The sequence below is a fragment of the Hippopotamus amphibius genome, chromosome 7, assembly GCF_030028045.1.
Source record: "Hippopotamus amphibius kiboko isolate mHipAmp2 chromosome 7, mHipAmp2.hap2, whole genome shotgun sequence".
Classification (NCBI taxonomy): Eukaryota; Metazoa; Chordata; class Mammalia; order Artiodactyla; family Hippopotamidae; genus Hippopotamus; species Hippopotamus amphibius.
Window position 1 is genome coordinate 129,371,433 of NC_080192.1, and position 22,500 is coordinate 129,393,932.

Here is a 22,500-nt window from a genome sequence, read left to right on the forward strand (position 1 = left end):
CAACCGCTAAGTCTTAAATATTAAAAATAAATAAATAAATATTTTTTAAAAATCCCAATCCTTTTCCACAAGGGTTTTGTAATGGGAACAGTGATGATGGTGACCGTGTGAGTTGTGATACCAAGACATTTTCATGATAGGATTCCTCAAAACAATTGTTTTGAAGTTGTCATAAACATTATTCACGGCTACTGTGGATGTTAGCACTATAAAGGAGGAAATAAAAGCTGCCTGTTGTGGTGGTAGGGTTCTTGGCAAGGGTTTTTATTTGGTGGTGGTTTTGTGGTACAGCCCTTGGCATGGGTGAGGAGGATGCTTCGGTGCCAGGGGCAGCAGGGCTGTCATGTCATGGTAGACGCAAGCAGCTGTGTTGGGACCGTGGGCCCAGGAGCAGGTCTCTCCCCTCGGCAGGGCTGCTTGGGAGAAGAAGGAAGCTTCTAAGGGCAGGTGGGAAGCGCTCCGTCCAGACCTGGACCTTGGCCACCACAGTGGGCCCTGGAGCTGTGCAGTGCGTGGCCTGCCCGGTTGTGTGCTGGATGGTTTCAGATGATGCTGGGTGACTTTGAAGGACACTTACTGACAAGGCTGTTCCATTGAGTTACACAGAGGAACCGAAGCCTGACCCAGGTCAGCTGAGTTTGCTGTGAGACAGAGTACAGCTCATGTCAGGGGCGTGAGCAGAGGAAGGGGAGGAGGAAAGCTCCTCTCCTCTCCTCTCCCCTCCCCTCCTCCCCTCCTCTCTTTCCTCTCCTCTCCTCTCCCCTCCCCTCCCCTCCTCTCTCTCTCCTCCCCTCCTCTCTCTCCCCTCCCCTCCTCTCCTCTCCTCTCCCCTCCTCTCCCCTCCTCTCCTCTCCTCTCCTCTCTCTCCTTGCCTCTCTTCTCCTCCCCTCCCCTCCCCTCCCCTCCTCTCCCCTCCCCTCCTCTCCTCTCTTTTCCTCTCCTCTCCTCTCCTCTCCCCTCCCCTCCCCTCTGCTCCCCTCCCCTCCTCTCTTCTCCCCTCCCCTCCTCTCTCTCCCCTCCCCTCCCCTCCTCTCCTCTCCTCTCCCCTCCCCTCCCCTCCCCTCCCCTCCCCTCCCCTCCCCTCCTCTCTTCTCCCCTCCCCTCCTCTCTTCTCCCCTCCCCTCCTCTCTTCTCCTCTCCCCTCCTCTCCTCTCCTCTCCTGGGTGTCTGCCCTCGGGGTCAACACCCTGTGATGTTCTGCTTTTCCCTCCCGCTTCTTTCCTCTTGTCACCAGCCACCAGAGGTTCTCTGAAGGCGTTTTTTTCTTACAGAAGCTCCTGGATGTTTCTAGGCCTCAGGGCAGCCTTGAGACAAATATCTGGGAGCGGGTTTTCTGCCCTTGACTTACTTTGCACCTGGCTCTGCATGGACTCCATTCTAGGGCTCTTGGGGCTCTTGGAGATGGCCCAGCCTCATCTGCTCCTGACCTTTGCCCTTGGGGCCTCCAATAACTTGACAGGGTAGGGCTAGAAGATGCTCTTGAAGATCATCTAGTCCAATTCTTCCATTTTATGAATGAGGAAACTGAGGGCCGGAGAAGCCTGTCAGGATTACAGCCACATGTACTGACTCTGGGTTCAGTGTTCTTCCCAACCAGACTCTGCCTCTCTCAGCTTGCACATCCTTTTTTTTTATTACGAAATAATTTTATTTATTTATTTATTTATTTAGGCTGCATTGGGTCTTCATTGCTGTGCGTGGGCTTTCTCTATTTGCGGTGAACGGGGGCTACTCTTTGTTGTGGTGCGCGGGCTTCTATTTGCAGTGGCTTCTCCTGTTGTGGAGCACGGGCTCTAGGTGTGCAGGCTTCAGTAGTTGCGGCACATGGGCTCAGTAGTTGTGGCTCACGGGCTCCAGAGCACAGGCTCAGCAGTTGTGGCACACGGGCTTAGTTGCTCCACAGCATGTGGGATCTTCCCAGACCAGGGATCGAACCTGTGTCCCCTGCATGGGCAGGTGGGTTCTTAACCACTGCGCCACCAGGGAATTCTCTGAACATCCTCTTGAAGGTTTTGATGTGGTGGGTGATCGGGGATGTTCGTGCTAACAAACGAGGAGGGGGTTTGAGGGGGACTCGCTGACTGGTGATGGCTGGAAGCCTCGTGGGGTTCCGGGTTGGCCCGGTTGTCTGATGGGCTCTCAGGGTTGTTTCTGGGGGGTGGTGTAAGCTGGGGGACGGAGCTTCATAGAGATGCCCTCAGAGCTCTAGAGTCAGAGATCTGGATTCAAGCGTCTGCTCTGACACCGGAACACGGATAAGCCTTAGCCTTTTGCAGCCTTAGATTCAACAGTAGATGGTAGTAATACGCGTAGCTGCCCAAACAGGAAGGCCTGACCTGGGCTTCACAGCATCCGACGTACGGAGCTGCTCTTGCTCCTGCACCCGCGTAGCAAGTGTTCCCCAGCCCAGGCTGCGCCCGGCCTGACTGCGGCTGCACCTGTGGCTTCCTTAGGGCTCATCTGGGGGGCGGGAGCGCCCTCAGCCCGTCCAGGCGCTCACGCGTGGGGCCCCTCCTGTCCGGGCTCCTCCCTTTGCCAGCTTCCCCGTCCACATCCCCCCACCTTCCAGCCCGGTGCCCATCCCTGGGGGGGGGGGGGGGGGGCCGCACCAGTGGGAGACCCAAGCCCGCGCCTTCTCCAGTTCCTGGTTTTCCAGGGAGCCCTGGCTGGAGGGGGATGGGAGAAGAAGCCCTGGAGGGAGGGGGAGCCGGGGGAAGCAGAACCGGGAACTGGAAGGGGAAGGGCGTGGGTGGGCCCAGATCCAGCTGCCTCCCACTTTCCTCCCCCTGCCAGTCCCCTCCCTGTCCTGGCTGGCGCACTGGAGGCAGGGGCTTGGCCCGGGCTCCTCCTAGGGGGTGGGGCGCAGGAGAGCTCAGTGTCTCCTCCAAGCCGAGGGGGTTGAAGCCACAACACCCCCACCCCCAAATGAGGCCCGCCCGGGCTTTGTGAGTTCCCTGGCTTGAGGCCCACACCTGAAGCAGGGAGGCTGAAAAGCCCCTAAAATTCAGCCACGTGTGTTCGCGGGGCCCCCTTGAGCCCCCCACTTTCCGAGAGCCCATGGGGCCGGTTCGCGGGCTGGGGGGAAGAGCGGCCTGGCATCCTCCCTCAGCGTGGCGGCGGCCGCAACCTCGCCCCGCCAGGGCGTCCCCTGGACGGCCCTGCAGACCTAGGCCTGCAGCCTGGCCGCAGCCCGAGCTCAACCTCGGCTTTCTCCGGGCCCAGGCGCTGGTCCTGAAGTGAGGTGACATTCATTTCACTACATCCTGTGACTGCCGCTCACTTCCTCCACGTGGTGGGAGCGGTGTGGGGGTGGCGGTGCGGGGAGGACAGATCAGAAGGAACATGTAGCCGGCTGGGGACCTCTGGGATTTCCCAGGGGGTGGCTGGGGTGGGAGGGAGGCTGCGGGAAGCTTTCAAAGGGAAGAACAGACGTGAATGAAGAGACGGGAGGAGGCGGGTGGCAGCTGTAAGTCCCAGGAGCGGCGCCCACTGTGCCACAGCCGCGCGGAGGCCCGGGGAGACGGTCGCCGCCTCGGAGGCAGGTGGTGGCCCTGAGGGAAGCCTGCTGCCCGTTCGGCCTCGGTTTCCCCCCCCGATCCCTGGGGTGCTGGGCCGGCCTGAGCCTGGGAAGAGGAGTCGGGTCAGAGGGGCAGGCCTCACGGGCCAGCGTGGCCCTGGGGCTGAAGGGCGGGCCCGGGGAGCGGGTGCGGGTCAGGTGGGGCCTGCGGTGGGGGTGCCCTGCCCTGCTCACCGCTCTTCTCTTCCTTCCCCCACAGGTGGAGCCGCTGGAAGCCCAAGCCCACGGGCAGCCTGAGGCCGTGTTTCACCTGAGTTGGATCTATGTCTGAGTTTTAACCCTTGCTTACCAAGACCACGATCATTCCTTCCCCCAAGCCCAGCAGCCCCCCAGCCCCGCGCAGCCCCAGCCTGCCTCCCACCGCCCAGCTGCCCGCGATGCCCGCCAGCGGCCCCGGGGACACCAGCGGCTCCGCGCCGGAGCGGGAGGAGGAGCGCAAGGTGAGCAGCTGGCCCTGCCGGGGGTGCCGGGCGCTGGAGCGCGCCACTCCGTCGTCACACGGGGCTGTAGGGAGGACTCCCCTCCCTGTTCCGGTGATGAGCCCGCTGAGGCTGGGAGAGGTGGTCAGGCTCCAGGACCCAGTCTTTAACCCCCGTGGTGCCTGAGCAGAGCTTCAGGCCCCAGGTCTGTGCGGTTGTTAGGGGCCGGCCTCGCGGGGTCCCCAAACCTGCCTTCCTTTCTGGATCAGCCTCTTACTAGCTGTGTGTCTGCAGGTGAGTCACTTTACCTGGCTTAGCCGCCTCTGTCTCCCCAGGGGGGTTAGTAGCTCTGGGGAGGCCGAAGACAAGTTCAGGGGGCTCTGTGGATGGGAGGCCTTGTGAGGGCTCCCCCTGCCACACAGACAGCCGGGCTCACCGCCGTGTGTGGTGTGCTGTGCGCCGTGTGCTCAGGCGGCACCAGTCACGGTGGAGACGGTGATTCCCCACCCCCACCCCACCCCCGGCTCTGAGCAAGTGTCGCTTCTGGCCGTGGAGCTAGTGACCTCCTTGTTTCTAGAGCCCCATGAGGGGTGACCTCTTTATCCTCTGCCAAACTCCAGGACGGGCCTAAATCCGTTAGAGGAGATCCCAGCAGGCTGGTGGGAGTCCCTGCCAGGTCGCGACAGGCTACCTTGGGGCCTCACCAATCTGTGTCTTCCTGTAGGCAAAGCCACTTGAATCCCCAGCACTCGGACTCTGTTTTCCCCTTCTGTCAGTGGAGTGGTGGGCCCTGCCGCCACCCTTCCAGGGCAGCTGTGCCAGCCATGGCCTTCCTGGCGCATCCCATCTGCCATGCTCTGGTCCCCGTAGTTCTCTCTGCCTGCTCTCCTTTCCCTGAGTGGGAGCGAGTAGTGATGCTTGGTGGTATCTGGGAGTGGCAGGGCAAGCTCCTGGGCACCGTCTGTCCCTCTGGAACCAGGGTGGACAGCTGATACCAGATGTGGGGCCCCTGAGCGCTCTGAAGAATGTCAGCTCTGGTGACCCGCCATCAGCGGCAGTTCCGAGACCTGCTCCCTGCCCACCCTCCCCCTACGCGTGCTCAGCTCCTCCTGAGCTCGCTTATTCTTAGAGCCAGTTTCTGTCTTCTGGGTGGTTTCCATCCATTTGGTCCTTGAGGACAGCCCTTGAAACAAGTGGGGCAAGGACAGATGGTCCTTGTCTGTAGACGAGGAAGCTGAGCCCAGCTAATCCGTGGTGGGTCCAGAGGAGAGCCTGGTCTCCTGCATCCGAGTCTCTTCCACGGCCCCACCTGCATGGCTCCTGTTATGGACGCGCGCGCACACACACACACACACACACACACACACACACACACACACAGATGCGTGCACAAAGCCCAGACACCTGCCTTCCCAGCCCGGAATCCGGCAGAGTGCCACGGGACGGGGGTCCGTGTATACCCCCAAGCTGGGGAGAAAGTGCATGCGGCAGCGCACTGGGTGGGGCTTCTGGGGGTTACAGGTCAGTCCCTTTCTTTCTGATCCCACCGGCCTTCTGGGCTACTCGCACCCAGGACTCAAGGGACAGCAGTCCCAGACCCTGCCGCCATAGAGGCAGGGCCCCTGCAGCCACCTGTGCTCTCGGGTGGCAGCTGTGGCTGTGGGTAATTCCCTTCCCTCCTTGGGCCTGGCTTTGCTCCTCCGTTAGATTGGATGACCCTGACCCCCCCCTCCAGCCCAGTGTCCTGACTGGTGCTGACACAGCTCCGCGTCCATGCACTTGCAGTTGGTGGTCAGCTGCCCCCGACAGTTGGAGGAGGTGGGGCAGCCAGGCCACACCCCTCCTGTGACTGGACAGGGCTTCCCTGGGCTGCAGAGCCCCAGCCCCTCCCATGGAGAGCAGCACACGGGCTCTCTGTCATGACAGTTCAGGACAGAGAAAAAGCACTAGGCAGAGAGTCACACGTCCCGGGCCCCAGGCATGAGGATGTCACTTATTGGAGATGTGACTTCAGGCCCTCTGGGCTTACGTTTGCTCAGCTGTAAAATGGGGATAGTAATTCTAGCCGTGCCTGTTTTATGGGGTGGTTGTGGAAGTCAGATGAGGTCACGGGCATGGAGTGCCCTGCAAACAGCAAAGTCTGGTCCAATTATGAGGGATTACGATTGCTATTATTATCTACCCATAGTAACTGCTCTGGCTCCAGAGGCAACAGACACACTCCGGCCCAGAGCCTGGTGCTGATGGAGGGAGCAGTGGATGGTGGCCGGGGTGTGGCGGGCGCCCCTCCCCGGTGTGCATGCTGGCACACCTGGCACACCTCCCTGGCACCTCTGGGCTGGCTCCCGTGGCCCTGGGGAGCTGCCTCTGGGAGGGCGGGCAGAGATGCTGACAGCCACCCACGGCAGCCAGTGAAAGCCAGGCCTGGGGCAGCGGTGCCGCGTGGCTGCTGAAGGAAAGATGGTTTGGGCCACAGCCCAAGGAGTCTGGCAGGGTTTCCAGGGGCACCTGGCACAAAGGAACTGTTTGGTGAGCCAGAGGGCAAGGGTGTGGCTGCCCACTGGCCCCTTCACCGCCTGGCCCCACGTGCCCTTCCCGCCTCCCCCTCCCCCGCCACCACCGGCCACGCCTCCCTGTACCTTTCCCTCCAGTACTTCCTGGAGCTGTCAGGCCTTTGTTTAGGCTGCTTCCTCTGCCTGGTGTGCCCTTTCCCTAATTTTCTCTCCTCTCTGATCAAAACCCCGGCTTCAATCTGTCTTGAATTACAGAGAGAACCAGCGGTTCTCAAAGTGTGACCCCTTAAACCGGCAGTACCAGTAGCACCTGGAAGAGTTAGAAATTCGAAAGCTCAGGCCGCACCCCAGACCTGCTGAATGAGAAACTGGGGACAGGACCCAGCAATCCTTGTTCTGACCGGCCCTCTACGGGATTTGAGAAGTGTTGGTGTGGATAATATCCAGCCCCACAGCTGCCCCAGGAGGACGGGAGCCCAGCCACTGTCATCTGGGAGGATCCTCGGGGCCTGATTAGCACAGAATAAGTGCCCAGGAAATATGTTTTGGGTAGGATGGAGGGGAAGATGAGAGTGGATAAAACCCCTTCACAGGAGAACCATCCCAGAGCCCCGATCAAACAGGCAAGCGCAGAGCTGTGGGTGGTAGGCTGAGGTGGCCGTCCTGGGGCCAGGAGTGCAGAGAGGTCTGTGTGTGTGGTGTCCTCCGGCACTTGCCCAGCAGCCTCCCCAGCCCTACTGTCCATGTGTTGGGCAGGGACAGGGCCATTTGGGGAGGCTGGGAGGAGGCAGGCTTGAGGGGGATGCTGAGCTCGGGGGCTCTGGCCAGGGAGGGTCGGCTGGGTAAACGTGGCCACAGAAAGGGGAGGGGGAGCTGGCCTTATGAGAGATGGGAGGGAAGTGAGCAGCAGGAAGGCCAGGAGCCTTGGTCCTGGCTCAGAGGGAATCATGGAAATAGGGGGCCAGGCCCTGCGTGGAGGGGAGAGAGGGGGGCTGAGGGAGCAGGACACGGGACCAAGAGCATTCCAAGCCTTGGGCTGGAAGGGCCTCCTCAGATCCCCAGATGTGAATCGGTGCCTGGCCAGGAGTCCAGGCCCCAGGCTGGGCCCCTGATCTTGCTGTTCCCCTCTTTCCTCTGGCCTTAGAAGCACAACAGATGCACTGAGTGCTGATTATCTGCCAGGTGCTCTTTTAAGCTCTTTACTTGCGTTATTTTATTTCATTCTCACAATTGCTCCATAAGGTAGGTTCTATTATTCTCATCAGTGTATCTTATTAAAGACTAAACGGATGCTCAGAGAGGTTAGGTCACTTGTCTAAGGCTACACAGCTAGTAAGTGGTGGTGCTGGGATTGGAACCCAGGCTTCTGTGCCTTTCAGGCTGCCTCCTGTGTGAAGGGGGATGGAGTGGATGGTGCCTCTCTGCAGTGATGTTCCACAGTCCTATCCACGTTTCTTCTGAAAGTCGGGATGGTCAGAGAATGCTTTTCTCTGTGTAGCGCTGCTCTTGCTCTGGGGTGCATGTTGGGGGCACTTCGTCTCCAGCAGGAGCTCACGTACACAGGCGAGCATGTGTGACCGGGTACATGGTGTGCACGCAGGCGCGCACACGCACCAGATACACATTCTTTCATGTGAAGACACTGCTGTGTACACGTTGCTTCTTTCCCTTCCTCCTTCCTGCTTCCCTCCTTTCCTTATCTTCAGACTTAGGTACCTTTCCAGGTACCTGGCACGTAGTAGGACTCCATGAGTCTGTTGGGTGAACCGAATATACCTCTCTGGAGGACCTAGGAAAGGGAAGGGGATAGGAAGATACAAGGATGGGTAAGCCAGGCCTGCCCTCCCGGAGGGGGAGGCCCCTCCTGGACGGCTCGCCCTTGGGGAAGCACCATTGGCAGGGGGTGGGGGGTTCATATTTGTGCTGGGGGGACACAGCAAGTGTGCCCTGTGTGTGTGTGTGCACGTGCGCGCATACGTGTGCATCCATGTACAATGTATGGCCAGTGCTGTGGCCGGGGCGCCTCCCTACTCACCTAAGTCCAACCCAGAGGCCTGGCAGGTACTGATTTCCCTCGGGCGCTGACCATTTCCTGCACTTTGGTTCGCAAGCTCAAGGGCATCCTTGGGTGGGGTTCCCCCAGCTCCACTCTCAGCTGTTCTTGCCGGCCCACAGCTCTGGTGCCCGCCCCAAGGATGCCCTGCCTTTAGTGCACTCAGATGCCCACACGCTGTCACTCAGGGCCCGCTCTTTGCTTTATAATTGTCACTATATGGGACGCTGAAATAGCATCCCTCTTATACATTTAAACAGTTCCAGAAAAGGCAGCTTTGCCCTTACCTCTTCGGGAACACAGCTAACAATAAAAATATTTATTTTTTGGCTGCATTGGGTCTTCATTGCTGCGCACGGGCTTTCTCTAGTTGCAGTGAGAGGGGGCTACTCTTCGTTGTGGTGCACGGCCTTCTCATTGCCAAGGCTTCTCTCGTTGCAGAGCATAGGGTCTAGGCGCGCAGGCTTCAGTAGTTGCAGCACAGGGGCTCAGTAGTTGTGGCTCGCAGGCTCTAGAGCGCAGGCTCAGTAGTTGTGGCGCATGGGGTCAGTTGCTCCGCGGCATGTGGGATCTTCCCAGACCCGGGCTCAAACCCATGTCCCCTGCATTGGCAGGCGGATTCTCAACCACTGCATCACCAGGGAAGTCCAGTGCGTCCGTTTTTAGCTCAGTGGAGTCGGTTAGATGCTTGGGCATGGAGAGCAAACAAGTGATGTAAACAGTACCCACCCCAGAGCTGACCAGGACCTCCATTTTAGGGTTCAGGTTCTCTAAAATTCTAAGTTAGCTGGTATTGCATGTCGAGTTTAACTCTGCAGCCAACACAGTTTTGAGTGGGGATCAGTTTCTGCTGACAGACCTGTGTTTGAACGTCTGTGACCGCTGAGCAGCGAAAGGAGAGGTTTCTGTGACACAGTGTGTGTGAGTGGTTCGCACGGGAGCCTGGCACAGGTTTCGTCTCATAGTTTATTTTGCATAGTTAACTAGCTGTCTATCTATCTACCTACTTACCTTCCTCCCTATCTATCTAGCTCTGTATCTGCCAACCTATCTACCCATTTGTAGCGAAGAGCCACTGCAGCCCCAAGGGCTGAGGGACGTGGGAGAAGAGCGGGGACAATGCAGATGAGGGTGTGAACAGTGTGGGTTTCAAGTCCCCTGAGAGCCCACGGCCTGCCACCCTTTCTCCCGTCACCCACTGAACAGAAGCAAAACTGAGGCAAGTGGCAGGATGACCTAACTCCTGATAGCAGGGCCTGCGCTACCTTCAGAGGCTCGCGTGGGGGGCCACAGCCGGGCCCAAGGTCCCTTAGGTCTTTCGCGCTCTCAGGTCTGAGCTGGGGTTGGAGCCCATCCCAGCCAAGAAGCAGGTCCTCCAGGGCCTGGGCGGGGAAGCTGAGTTCAGCTCTGCAGAGGGAAGAGGGCGGGCGGGGAGCCGAGCAGGAGTGGGTGTCCCAGGACGATTGAGAAATGGGGGGGAGATGCCCTTCCTTGCTGGCAGTGGGGCTGGGCACAGGGCCCGTCATGCCCTGCAGCTGCCTCTGCAGAGCCACAGGGCAATGAGGGCTGTTACTTATCATCCGCTCACTTGACACGTGCACCGTGTGGAAGGGCGTCTAAAGGAGTTTCCTTTGCCCGGCAATTAACTCACCTGATCCTCACAATAACTGGAGGTGCCTGCTGTCATTATCCCCATTTTACAGATGAGGAGTTGAAGCCTAGAGAGGCTGAGAAACTTGGTAAGGGCCACATGGCTACAAAGTAGTTTGATCTGGATTCTTTCCATCCATGAAGCGAGGGTGGCTGGCGGGGTGGGGATGAGATGGTGGGCTGTGCAGAGCCCGGTGGGCTGCTGCGGGAGTGAGGGCTCGGGGGCCGCGGGGTGGCTGCTAGCAGAGCGGCCGTGATGCATCCCGGCCCCCAGCACAGTGCGGGCACTTACGTGTTTATGTGGCGTCTCTCCCCCTGAATTGAGTTCCCTATGTGCTTATCTTTACATCCAGTACACAGTAGGTGCTCAGTAAATGTTTTTGAGCACATCCACGGGCCTAGCCTCGTGGTGGCCCTAGGACCACACGGGTGGGCACGGCTGGGCTGCCGTGGGCTGGGTATGTGTTGGCGGGGGTCTCCGTTCCGGGAGGCGGTGAGGCCCCAGCATGGTGCACGGGGTGTGGAGGGCCCGGGAGAACCCACGGTGTGCGGGTGCCTGGGAGCTGGGGGGGGGTTGGAGGGGCCAACAGGGCACGGCCGCTGCCCTCCAGGAGCCTGGCCTTTTGGGAGCCAGGGGAGACCTTCATCAGTAATTATAATATGAAGCCCACTGAGCAGTCAGTGAATATTTGTTGAATATTGTTGAATAGTTGAAACAAAGGACTGCTGAGTTTTGGGAGGTAAACTGAGAGCAGAAAAGGCAGAGGGCTTAGGAGGGCTGTGTGGAAGTGGGAGCACCCACAGCAGCTCCCGGTGCCTCTGCCCTCCCCGCCCGTCCTCCTGCAGCTCGCCCCGAGGCCGCCTCTCTGCAGCCCAGCCTAGGCCTGCCGTGCGTGTGTGTGCACGCGTGTGTGTGCATGTGCCTGGGGTGGTCTGCGGGGTCCTGTGCCCACAGCTCTGCGGGCCTGGTACTCAGGCACCCAGAACAGGGCTCTGCCTGCCAGAGGAGCCAGTTCGTTTCACTGAATTCCACGACCACAGACAGGCCCTGGGAGGCCGGCCAGCCAGCTGGCAAAGGCTGTACGTGCTTCTTGTCCCAGGGGGCCTGGGCAAGTGGCTGGCTAGATCCGGCAAGTTCATCCCCTCAACTCAAACACCAACTTGAGACATCTGCTCAGCGGATGCCGGGTCAGTAGCATCCGGTGTGTGTTCTGAAGGGAGCACATACGTCTGGCTGCCTGTCTCTGGGTGAGAGCCTCGTGGGATGTGTCTCTCTTAAGGGGCGGGGTCCCCGTCTAGGCACAAGGCCCCTGAGACAACTGTGTGTGGACGTGTGCATGTGAATGCCAGCGTGTACCTTTACCTTGGCTGGCCTGCCTGCTCGCGGTCACGCATATGTACATGTGTCGGGGCACACGGCATAGCGGGGTATAGTGGCATGTTGCTGTGGAAAGACCCAGGGGCTGGGAATCAAAAGATTTAAATTTTGGTTCTAAAGGCCTCCCTTGCTGGCTCTCTGATCTCTGAAAGTTAGATAACCACTCTGAGCTTCAGATTTCCCGCCTGCGTAATGGAAAAAAATTATATCAGCTCTACTTTCTGTAAAGCGTAAGAATAAAATGAAATAACGTATGTGAGAATGCTTTGTTAATTACCATGTACTGTATAACTGTGAGAGATTATTATCGTTGTGGCCCAGCTCCTCAGAATGAGAAGTTGTATGTGGCTTAAAATAATCCATCCAGTGAGCTGTGTTAAAATGTAGGTCAAATCATAGCCTCAGAAGTTGAGAGAGGCTGATGGTAACTACCTGATCTAACAGGCCACCAAATGTGAAGGGGCTTTGAAAACTGTAGAGAGTTACATAAATTGAAGTGACATGATTATGTTTAAGACTGGAAAATACATTTTAGTCATCCTGTTTCCTGATTTTGAGTCATAAAGATCAGAATGGCGCTGGAGCCTCCTACTTGGTTGTATTCGTGCAGGTTTGTGGATTTGTACATGGGCCTCTCTCTGTGTGTATGGACTTGTTTATTGAGCATCTACTACGCGACAGTCATTCATCAAGTATTTTGAGCGTCTGCCCTGTGCCAGGTGCATGGCTCTAGGCACTGGGGATGGACGCCAAGGTGAATAAGACAGAGTTCCTTCCCTCGAGGGGCTCGGGGCATGGCCAGGATGATAAAGCCGCCAGTCTCAGTGCCGGATAGTGGGTGCTATGGGGGAGGAAGGCCCCAGGACTCAGTCTAGGTGGAGTATGGGAGGACGGGCCCAGGGGAAGGGAACCTAGGAAGTGAGGTTGGAAAAGTCAGGGTTTGCCGGTCAACCGGAGGGGAAGGTAGTTGGGGCAGAAGCAAGGGTTCATGCCAAGGTCCCAGGGAGGGAAGCAGCCCACGTTTGTACCTGGCATCGTGGGTTTGTGATGGGTGGGAAGTGCTGGCCAGATCCTAGGGCCTTCCCTCACCCGGGCCAAGGAGCTTGGCTTGATCCTGCAGGGCCCTGGGAGCCCCCTCAGCAAGGGCTCAAGCTCTGTGGAGTGACATAATCAGCTTTGCATTTTGGAAAGATCACGGAGCCCCTGTGTTCCTGAGTATCTCACTGCAGCAGTGGTACCAGCCAGATGTTGGGGTTTGTCTGTAGCAGTGAGTGATGGCTGCATATGCAGGGCGGTGAGCTGGGATTTGCATGGGGGCGGGGAGGGACGGGGAGGAGAGAGGGATGCACTTTTGTGAATAGTTCTGGTCAGGAGGTGCCAAGCAGAGGAAGTTAGCAATTCTTGAATGACTCTCACGTGTCAGCTTTCCATCTATTGCCTCACTTAATTGTTATACCATTGCCGTGAAGTCGATATTATTATCCCCATTTTGTAGGTGTGGAAAGCTGGACTAGAGAGGTTAAATATCAATAGCTCGAAGGGACTAGTGTGTAAACAGCAGAGCAAAACGCCCAGGCTGCTGCCCAGCCCCGACAAAGCCCACCTCACTAGAATTTCTGCCCACTCCTGCTGCCTCCCACTGGAAGGACTGACTAATTCAGTCCCTTCGCTTGACAGATGAGGAAACCAACCTGGGCTCAAAGCTGTTCCTGCTAAATTTGTTACTATTTTCCAGCTGTTCCAAGTCGCTGTGGATCAGATTTCCTCCTTTTCAGAGTATTAGTGACACCTCCTAGCTCAGTGCTACTTGCAGATTTGATAAGCATATTTTACATTCCTTTGCTCAACCCATCAGCAAAGATATTGAATGAAACAGGTCCCATGACAGATGCGAGAATGAACCACTTGATACGCCTCCTTGAGGGGCACAGCCCCGAGCCATCTGCTCACCCTTCTTAGTGTATCATCCCTCTCACTCATGGGTGTGAACGCAGGCGGGCCCGGAGCAGAAGGTATCGCCGCCTCCCTTTGCCCCTCGATGTCGCTGCATCACAGAAGAGTGACACGTTGACCGAAAATAGCACGCTTTTCACAAGGCCGTGCTTCAGGGCTGGATGGAAAGGGTATGGGCCAGAGTCACTCAGACCTGGGTGCAACACCCCACTCGGGCTCTCGTGGAGTCTTGGTTTCCTAAGCGCACCCTGGGGTACCTGAGGCCTGAGTGTTGGACTGGGCATCGGATGCCTGAGGGACAGGCTCAGGACGTGGCCCTGGGGGCTCCCTGTTCTCAATACGCCAGGACCTGGACAGACGGTCTGGCATCGGGATCCTCCACCCCTTCCTCTTACGGGTGTTGCGCTGAATTAAATTCAAGGGAAAGTCGTACAGAGCATCTCCTGTGCATTGGGCCGAGCACGTGTGTGGCTTAAGGTGAGGAATGACAGCGAGTCTCCAGATGGCACAGGGGTTGCCTGTCGGGGCCCCCAAAGGCTGTCTCCATATGCTAGTGGAAGCTGGGGCTTGGCGGTCCTGAAACGGCAGGTGTCTTTGTTTTCAGTCAGTGCAGTGTGGTTCCTTAGTGCTGATCTGAGGCTCTGATTGGCTTTCACGTCTCTGATTAGTTCAGAACAAAGGTTAGAAAATCAAATGAATCCCTCTGTAAGAGATGCAGTGTGTTAAAGAAATAACTCAGAGCCCAGAATCTCTGGGTGGTAGGAGTCTTTCCAGACCCCGTGGCCGCCCACGCTGACCGTCGTCCACCTTGGCACCCCCTCTTGGCTACTACCTGTGCGTTCCAGGCCGGTGGGGCCGGTCACGAGGAATGGTCAGAGACTTGGCTAGGTGTGGCCCAGCACTCAGCAGGCAAGTACAGAGGATATGTTAGTCCTCTCATCGAGGGGCATGTGGAAAACCCACTAAGTGCTGAGTCTGTTCTAGGCTCTGGGAATTCAGCAGTGAACAAAACAGGCAGGGGGATTAACTATTTAGTCACCTGTCTTCCGAGAAGCAGGCAGAATGGACATCTTCATACCCCCATTTTATGGATGAGGAAACTACCGTTCAGAGACAACAGTCCTGGAACTAGCAGATGGATGAGCCAGGCTCATACCCACTTTGGTTTGCTCTAAGCCCTGTGCCTTTCCGCGACCTTGCGTGGCCTCTGACTGTTTTGTAAATGCTGAGTTACCTGGTCAGCACGATCAAGAGGGCACTCTTTCAGTCATGGTGAAATCTGACCGAAAGCACCATCTCAGCTGAAATTCACTGCACTTGGGTAGATTCGGGTGGAACCTTCATAAGCATTAAGCTGCATTGGTCATGTTTCCTCTCTGTGGGATCCGAGTGATTCTTAAATAGGGGGTGTCTGTGAGGTGTCAGAAGACAGCTCAGAACCAGCAGGCCTGGCCTACCGTGGGGCATGTGGCCCTGGGCCCCCTCAGCCCGGGTCCCCCAGAGCTCCTGGAGGCCCCCCGCCACTTGGCTGTCCCCCATCTCGGCCCTTCTGCCCTCACAGGTTCTCTGCCATGTTTTCCTGAAAAGAGCCTCTCAAGGGTGTCTGGTCCTGGGGCAGCCTTTCTTTCTCCACCCTGGACCCTTCCCTCCTGTCCACAGCCAGCACTGCGCTCTCTGTCCTTGGCTTCTCTTCCAGACCATTCTCAGTTGGGTTCCTTAAATCATCTCTCCAGCTCCTCTGCAGCCCCTTGGTCCCCATTACCCTGTCACTCTGCACAACTTAGCTCTGAGGCTGACCCCCAACCAAATTGCTCTGCCCCCAACTTCTTTTCATCTGTCAACTTTGCCTCTTGAGTTGGCAGCTCTCTGTTTTCTTGCACCCACAAGACACTGGTGTCCTCTTTCTGCTCCTCTGAACACTCTCTCCATCTCCTCCAGCTTGACTGTAGCCTCCCCTCGGTGCTAAGGACTGGCGCCTCTGTCCTCTTCCACTTGCGTGTCTTTGGAGAGCTCCCGGGCCCTCAGCTGCAATGCTAAATCTCCCTCCTACATCTCCCTCCTGGGCGGGTCTGTCCCAGGTGTGCCTCGAATGGATGGATGGACAGACAGAGGGGGCCGGTGCCGCTTTTCCCATTGGTCTAATGTCTACAACTGGTCGCAGTAGGTTTCCATCTGCATGTCCCACCATCACCTGAAAATTAATGTGGCAAACCACAAGCTATTTTGAAATCACAAAAAATGAAAGTTGAGTGGGACATTGAGGGCCACCTCAATGAAATCCCCTGGGAATCTGTGCCCCTCCCCTTTTCCGTGGCACCAGTACAGCTCTGGGCTGGCGCCCTCCCCTGGGAGGACCGTGAAGCCATCCGTGGCTGCTGACATCACACAGGGCACGAATGGCAGCCTGTGGGTCCTCAGCTGGGTCAGGGTCCCTCTCTCCTTCCCCAGCACAGTTTTTGCTCGTGATTAGTCATGCTGGAGCCGGCTGAGTCAGAAGCGACTTGTGGGTGGTTTGTGGCCAGGCTGGAGCAGTGAGGCAGGAGGACTTTCTAGGTTTATGTGTCTGCCCCACGAGACAAGCACTGCAAGGCTCGGCCCTGGCACGTGCCAGGTGAAGGGTAGTAACAAAACCAAACTTCTGGTCCAAAATTTGGTGAAGGAGGGGCATCACAATGAACCAAGGCACGGTCCCTGAGATGCTCCAGTGGGGGGACAGGCACGTGCGATGTCAGTGTGATGTGTAGATGCTTCAGCACAGGTGTATGTACCACAGCTCTGACGCCCTCATGGTCTGTGATAGGCCTCCTTCCAAGGGTTGTATGTACTTCCAACAGATATCGCTACATTTCATATTTCTCTTCATGTGATTTTATGCTTTTCAATAAAGGTAATTCATTAAATATAGAACTAATTCCATTTTTGTGCTTGTATTAGATTTTTTTTCATATAAATAAACTCATATCCAGAAACAAATTCTTTGTCAGAGCATGTGTTATGATTCTGTGGTTCAGAAAACATGTCTACCCGTGGGAGAGCTGCGTTCTGCTGGGGCAGCGGGGCAGCCCTGAATTCCCCCGAGGATATACTTGAATTGGCCCTCAGGGGTGGCTCAGCTTTGCCAGGCAGGAAGTGGGCGAAGACCATCCCTGCCAGGGGGACCAGCATGGCACGACCCTGGAAGTGTGGCAGCTCTGTGGGTGGGACAGTGGGGAGGGCTCTGGGGTCCAGCCCTGGCTTCACAGGCTGTGTCTGTGCCCACAGGAGGGAGAGGAGCAGGAGGAGGCTCGTGTCAAGGAGGAGCGGCAGGAGCCCAGCACAACTGCCCGGAAGGTGGGGCGGCCTGGGAGGAAGCGCAAGCACCCCCCGGTGAGTGAGGCGGCGTACCCCCGGCACGAGTGCGCGCACGTGCGTGCACAGGTGCACACACACACAAACACACACACAGTTCAGAAAACACGACCCAAACGTACACACACACAAACATGCACGTGCATGCTCTAAACACCAGTGATGTGTGTCCTGCAGGGACCCGGACATGCAAAGACCGGGGAATGGGGTGCACCCTTCCTGCTGTAGAGCCCAATTCCATTCCCCATTCTCTGGAGCCAAAACCACTCTCACCATTTCCCTATTTTCTGCATCGAACTGGAGGCCCCTAGAGCCCAGGGAACTTGCACTGTGGGTCTTGTGGGACTGGAACCAGGCCCCTGACTCCAGGCTTCTTTCTGAAAGGGCAGCAAGAGGGTGTTTTCCCCTAGCCTGCCTGCACAGGCCTCTCGCTCCCCATCCAGACACCCACCTTGGGCCTCAGCCCCACCTGGAGAACTTGGAGGAAGGGAACTGAGGTTTGGAAGTTTGATCAAAGTGCGTAGGGGAGAGATGCAGGCTGATGAGTCCCTTCGTAAGAGAGAAGGCGGGCTGGGTGCTGTTTAAGTCCAGTAGACGTGTAGGGCCTGGGCTTCTGGGTGCTGTTGCTTCTGAATCTGGGGGGGCTCTTGGGTTGCCCAAGACGAGGAGTGCTCTGGAGGGCAAGGCCCGTGGGCTGCAGGAACCTCCTTCCTTCTGCCTTAAACTCAGGGGCAGAACAATAGTTATTCGCCAGCACCGAAGACAGCTGGTTCCTTTCTTTTAGTCCCTTCCAGCTGAGAATGGGAAACTTGGAGCAAGAAGGTAAAGAGGAGCCAGGAGCCCCGCATTCATAACTCAGCCCTTCAAGGAAAAATGTTCTCAGCCGGGCAGGATTTTCCTCCTTGGGGCAGAGAGTAGGGTGAACGGTGGCTTAAGTGAAAGGGGGCAGCAGAGAGAGGGAGGTCTGCATCAGCTTGAGGTGAGGGGGTTTCTTGGTATCAGGAGGTTTGGGAATCTCTAGGGCAATTCTGCTTGGAGATTTGGTGGGGAAGGGGGGGCAGAAGTTAAGTCATTTAACTGGTAAGTAATTTTAAACATTTTCATATTAAAGCAAACATAGGTATTTTATGGCCTGGAATGAAAGATTCGCATGCAGTTGAAAGATAAAACAGGGGACTTCAAAGGAATTTCCAGCTTGCAGCAGACTCCAGGCTGCACTTCCAGATTGCTGGGTGTCCCTCCACTACCCCCCACCCCGCCCCCCGCCCATAGGGCACCTTGTGGGAGAAGGTGAAGGGGCACAGTGCGGGCTGAGTCAGAGCCCACCAGTCATTCCATATCTGAGCTGCACCTGTGCCCGTGATCTGCGCAGCAGACTCTGCCTTTCCCTGGTTTGGGTGCTGGGGACGGGAGCCACCACCTGTAGCAAATGGGACCTGGCAACCCTTTGACTTATCTTTGTGAGTTCCTGGAATCAGAGGGAGGGCACATCACTGAGAGGTGGGGTGAGGCCCCAGGATCAGACGGTGCAAGGAAATCAGGCGCAAGTGTGTCCAGTGATGGGCAATGAGAGGGAAGAGGGGCCCGGCCCCCTGGCCTGGAACAGGGCCCAGCATGGAAGGAAAAGCTCTGTCTTTAAAATCCAACAGACCTGGGTTTAAATCCCAGCTCCACCACTGAGCACCTGTATGACCTTGAACAAGTCACTGCCTGAACCTCAGGTTCCCCTTCTGAAAAATAGAGATGATAAGGATGTCGTCCTCCTAGACCCCTGTGAGAATAGGGTTAAAACACCGAAGAGCCAGTGGTCAGCAAAGGTCGGTCCTGCCCTTCCCCGAAATGGAAGCAGCAGCCCTGGATTTACTGCTTTCTAGCTGTGTGACCTTAGCAAGTTACTGAACTTCTCTGAACTTTTGCTTCCTCATTGGTAAAATATGGCTGCCAGTAATACCTGCCCTGTCCACCTCCAGGGGTGCTGTGCAAACAGCAAAGTGGACTCCAAATGCACAGGGTCAGCAGTGTCATAAACCTGCCCCCTCCAGGGGCAAGTGGGCCGGGGTCTACGAGGCCTTTTGGGTGGGAGCTCTCAGCAGATCTGGTGAGCGACAGAGTACATCCCATGCAGGTCAGTCTGGATGTGGTCCGGTCCACGTGAGACCTGAAGCCACCTGGACTCTCAAGAGAAACCCTGGGAAGGAGGAGAGAGCATGGGGAGGCAACGCTGACTGGTGAGGCAGGGGGCTGAGGCAGCTGTTGTGAAAGGGACCCCTTGCACATTGAGGGGAACAGAGAACAGCCAGCAGGTCTTTCCCGGCAGCAGGCCCATGGACCCCTAAGGGAGCCCACGTGGGGAAGCTGGTGCTGCAGCTCAGGGCCAGCCCACGGTCTCCTGGGCCTCAGGCGACCTGGTTCACTTGCGGAGCAGGTGCTTGCCCGGGCCTCCTCCCCTCCCCAACCGAGGAGCACAGCAGGCAGGGCTTCTGGGGACCTGGTGCAGCTGTGGCCATGGGAACAGATTGACCAGGGAGCTTTGAAGCAGCTGAGTGTGTGTCATCCAGCTAAGCCTGGACATGGGGTGGGAGGGGGGGCTTGGCTCAGATCCTGGCAGGTGGAACAGAGGGGACAGTGCTGGGAAGCAAGGCTGACTGCTTGCGATGTGTGCAAACGTTGCACATCCACAGCTGGATGGGGAGGGATGAGGTACATCCAGTGATGTCTTCACCACCCCCTGGCCCAAGGCTATGAAATCGTCCCCCACATTTGCCCGCCAGGTCTGCCTGTCCCTGAGTGCCTTCCACTTTCTGCTGCTCCTGCATCAGCCTTCTGGCTGCACCCTCACCCAGAGCAGGCCCCACCTGCCCCCAGCATCTCTCTAAACCCCCCGGCCCTCTCTTTTTCGGTGACAAACACGTTACACCTACTGAGCACCTACCAAATAAATAAGACTTGTTTCAACCTAGTGTGCTCGAGAGGAGGCCACACATAATTACACAAAACACAGCCCAGGGCATGTCGCTGTTCAAGAATAGCCGGGGGCTCCAGTTCTCATGGGACAAGACCTGGGACCCTCCACTTGCACCACGTGACCTCTCCTGCCTCTGCACTGGTGCTCAGCGCCCACCTCTTTTGCCAAGGAAACCCCTCCTCACTGCTCCCTGATCACCCCAAGCACGTTTGTCCCGCTGCCTCGTAAGCGGTTCTGCAGCCTTCCCTTCTCTCTACCTGCCGATGTCACAGCCCACCAAGGCCGGCCTTGCAGATGAAGCCCAGTGCAGCCATCCTGGTCCACACTGGCTCTCGCTTCTGAACTGATTATAAAATTAAAATGAACTCTTAAGAAGTCAGACAAGATGTCAGCCCACCAATCCCAGGCTTGGGTCCACACACCTGACTGAGAAGCGCCAGTCTGTGAACCATTTGTTACCTATCTGTATAGAACTTGAGAACCAGCGTTTAGGAACTTTATATCAATTTGATACCGATACCGTCGCCACCTCCCTGGGCATGACTTTGTGTTTTACAAAAGTATCATTTCCTGACGGATTGGAAATTTAAAAAACCTAAGCCACAGCCTGGCTTTTCACACAGAAACGCTGGTGGAGGGAGCTTGTCTCTTCCACCAGATCTACCGTTTAGAGGCACCCCCTGTCGCACTGTCTGCCCACTCACCAAGGCTGGCGACCACGAAGAAAGTCTGAGGTGGCGCAGCACGCAGTCGCCTACAAAGGTTTCTACCCCCTGGCCTCATTTGATGCTGACAGCAAACCTGTGTCGGGGTAGATGGGGGCCGCCATCATTCCCATGCCCACATTCAGATGGAGACACTGAGGTTCAGAGAGGATGACCTGGACTTGGAGGCCACACCTCCCGACTGCAAAGCCCACAGTGCTCACGCCTCCTTGCCACTCCAGCCACACTATCTGGAAGACTGGGTATCCCAGACTCGCTTTAAGATAATAAATGAATGCAGGGTGGTTTGAAAAAGTGTGTAGACCTGGTCCAAAAAGCATCCAGAGAAAATAGAACTGAGCAGGGCGATTGACCCAAATACCAGGGAGCCTGTGGGTGACTGGGGAAGGTTGCAGTGGTCTGAGGAGTGAGAGGTGGGCCCGTTTCAACCGGGTGGCGGCGTTGGTCGGCAGCACTGGCCTCAGAGCCAGGATGCTCGCAGCCAGAGCAGCAACAGGAAACAGGAAGCCGGCCCCAGGGCTGGGCGGAGCCTAGGAGGGGAGCTGGCACCTGGGTGCAGGGCCTGCCGGCTGGCCAGTGCCCACGATCCGAGGAGGGGACAGCGGCGTGTGGGGCTGGCCTCTGCTGGCCGGGGAGTGTGGGCCTGTGTGTGGGTGTGAGCGTCGGATGAGAGGAAGAGGCATCTTCCTGTTCGCTGGCTCCGAGCACATTGCAGAGTAACAAGTGAGGGTGTCTGAAGCTGGTCCCTGCCTGATCGTAGGCCCAGACAGCCCTGCAACCGCCTTTGTCCTTCGGGCTGGTTACAGCTGGGGCTCTAGGAGGGACAGTATCTGCCCTTGCCCACCAGGCCCTGGGGGGAGGGGGAACCGGCCCTTGGGGCTCCCCGCCCTGCTTACTAGGTGTATGCGCGTATTCATTGAAGATTTATACTCATCAGCTTCCTCCAGGGTTATTTTTGCTCCGTGGGGGCACTCTGAGGTCACCTCTTGCTAAGAATAACCCAGAAAGGGGGGGGAGGGGGAGGAGGGGGCTGGGAGCAGGCGCTGAGCTCAGCCAGACCGGCCCAAAGCCAGCGTTACTCACTCCTCAACCTCCAACACAACGCCCAAGCGAGTGAGTTCCTGAGGGCCAAACTGCCCCACTTCAGAGCAAAAGACTTGGGGTGTAAGCTGTGCGAAGCTGGGGGACCATTCCAGTGCAGCTTACGCCAGCTGAGTACCGTTTAACTCAGTTATTGGGAGTTTGCAGTATTGGCTCATTTTCCCAGCTAATATGACCTTTTGATTCTTAAGACAGAGCTCAAATCCCCTCTTGGTCCAGGTTAGAAGGGCTCCTTTGCTAACCCCTGGAACCTTGACTCGGTGAGTTGGTGCCCCTTGTTTTTAATGCACAAAACTTCCTGAAAGGGTATCTCCATCCCGGCCTGTGAGCCCGCGTCCGCACACTGCTGTCCGCTCCCCTGTGTCACCATGCTTTTGAAGGTGTGAGGAAAACAGGGCTGTCAGACATCTCCTGAGGTTAGAGACTTTTCTTGCAGCTATTCCCCGCAGACTCCTCTGCTGATTCCCCCAGCTGATCCGTCAAATCAGCGCTCACGGAGGCAGCCGGCACCCAAGAGCCTGGCCCAGGGTCTGGACCTGAAGTGCCAAAGACATGTTGAGGGGAGGGGCTGGACTTGGGCCTTCGAAGGGAGGTGATGTGTGGCAGGGGAAAGGGGGAGGACCTTCCCCACTAGGACCTTTCTGAGCAGTGTGTGCAGGGACGAGGTTGCCGGGGACCCGGCGTGCTGGGGGGAGGCTGGACTGTGAGCAGACTGGCTTGGCTGAGTGGACGAGGGTTTCATTTAAGAACACCTCCAATCTTGGTTAGAGAGGTAGTTTACAGGCGGCCTGAGGGTTTATATTTTATGCTCTCAAAAA

General features: G+C 57.1%; 1 protein-coding gene across 1 annotated transcript in view; it reads left to right on the top strand.

The window, feature by feature from the left end:
• The window catches only part of DNMT3A (DNA methyltransferase 3 alpha), a 102,793-nt gene that overhangs the window by 22,847 nt on the left and 57,446 nt on the right, over positions 1 to 22,500 (top strand). The window contains exons 3-4 of the mRNA XM_057740808.1: positions 3,777 to 4,017; positions 16,805 to 16,909. Coding sequence (XP_057596791.1) covers positions 3,955 to 4,017; positions 16,805 to 16,909 — 168 coding nt within the window. The 5' untranslated portion in view covers positions 3,777 to 3,954. The remainder of the gene's footprint in view (positions 1 to 3,776; positions 4,018 to 16,804; positions 16,910 to 22,500) is intronic.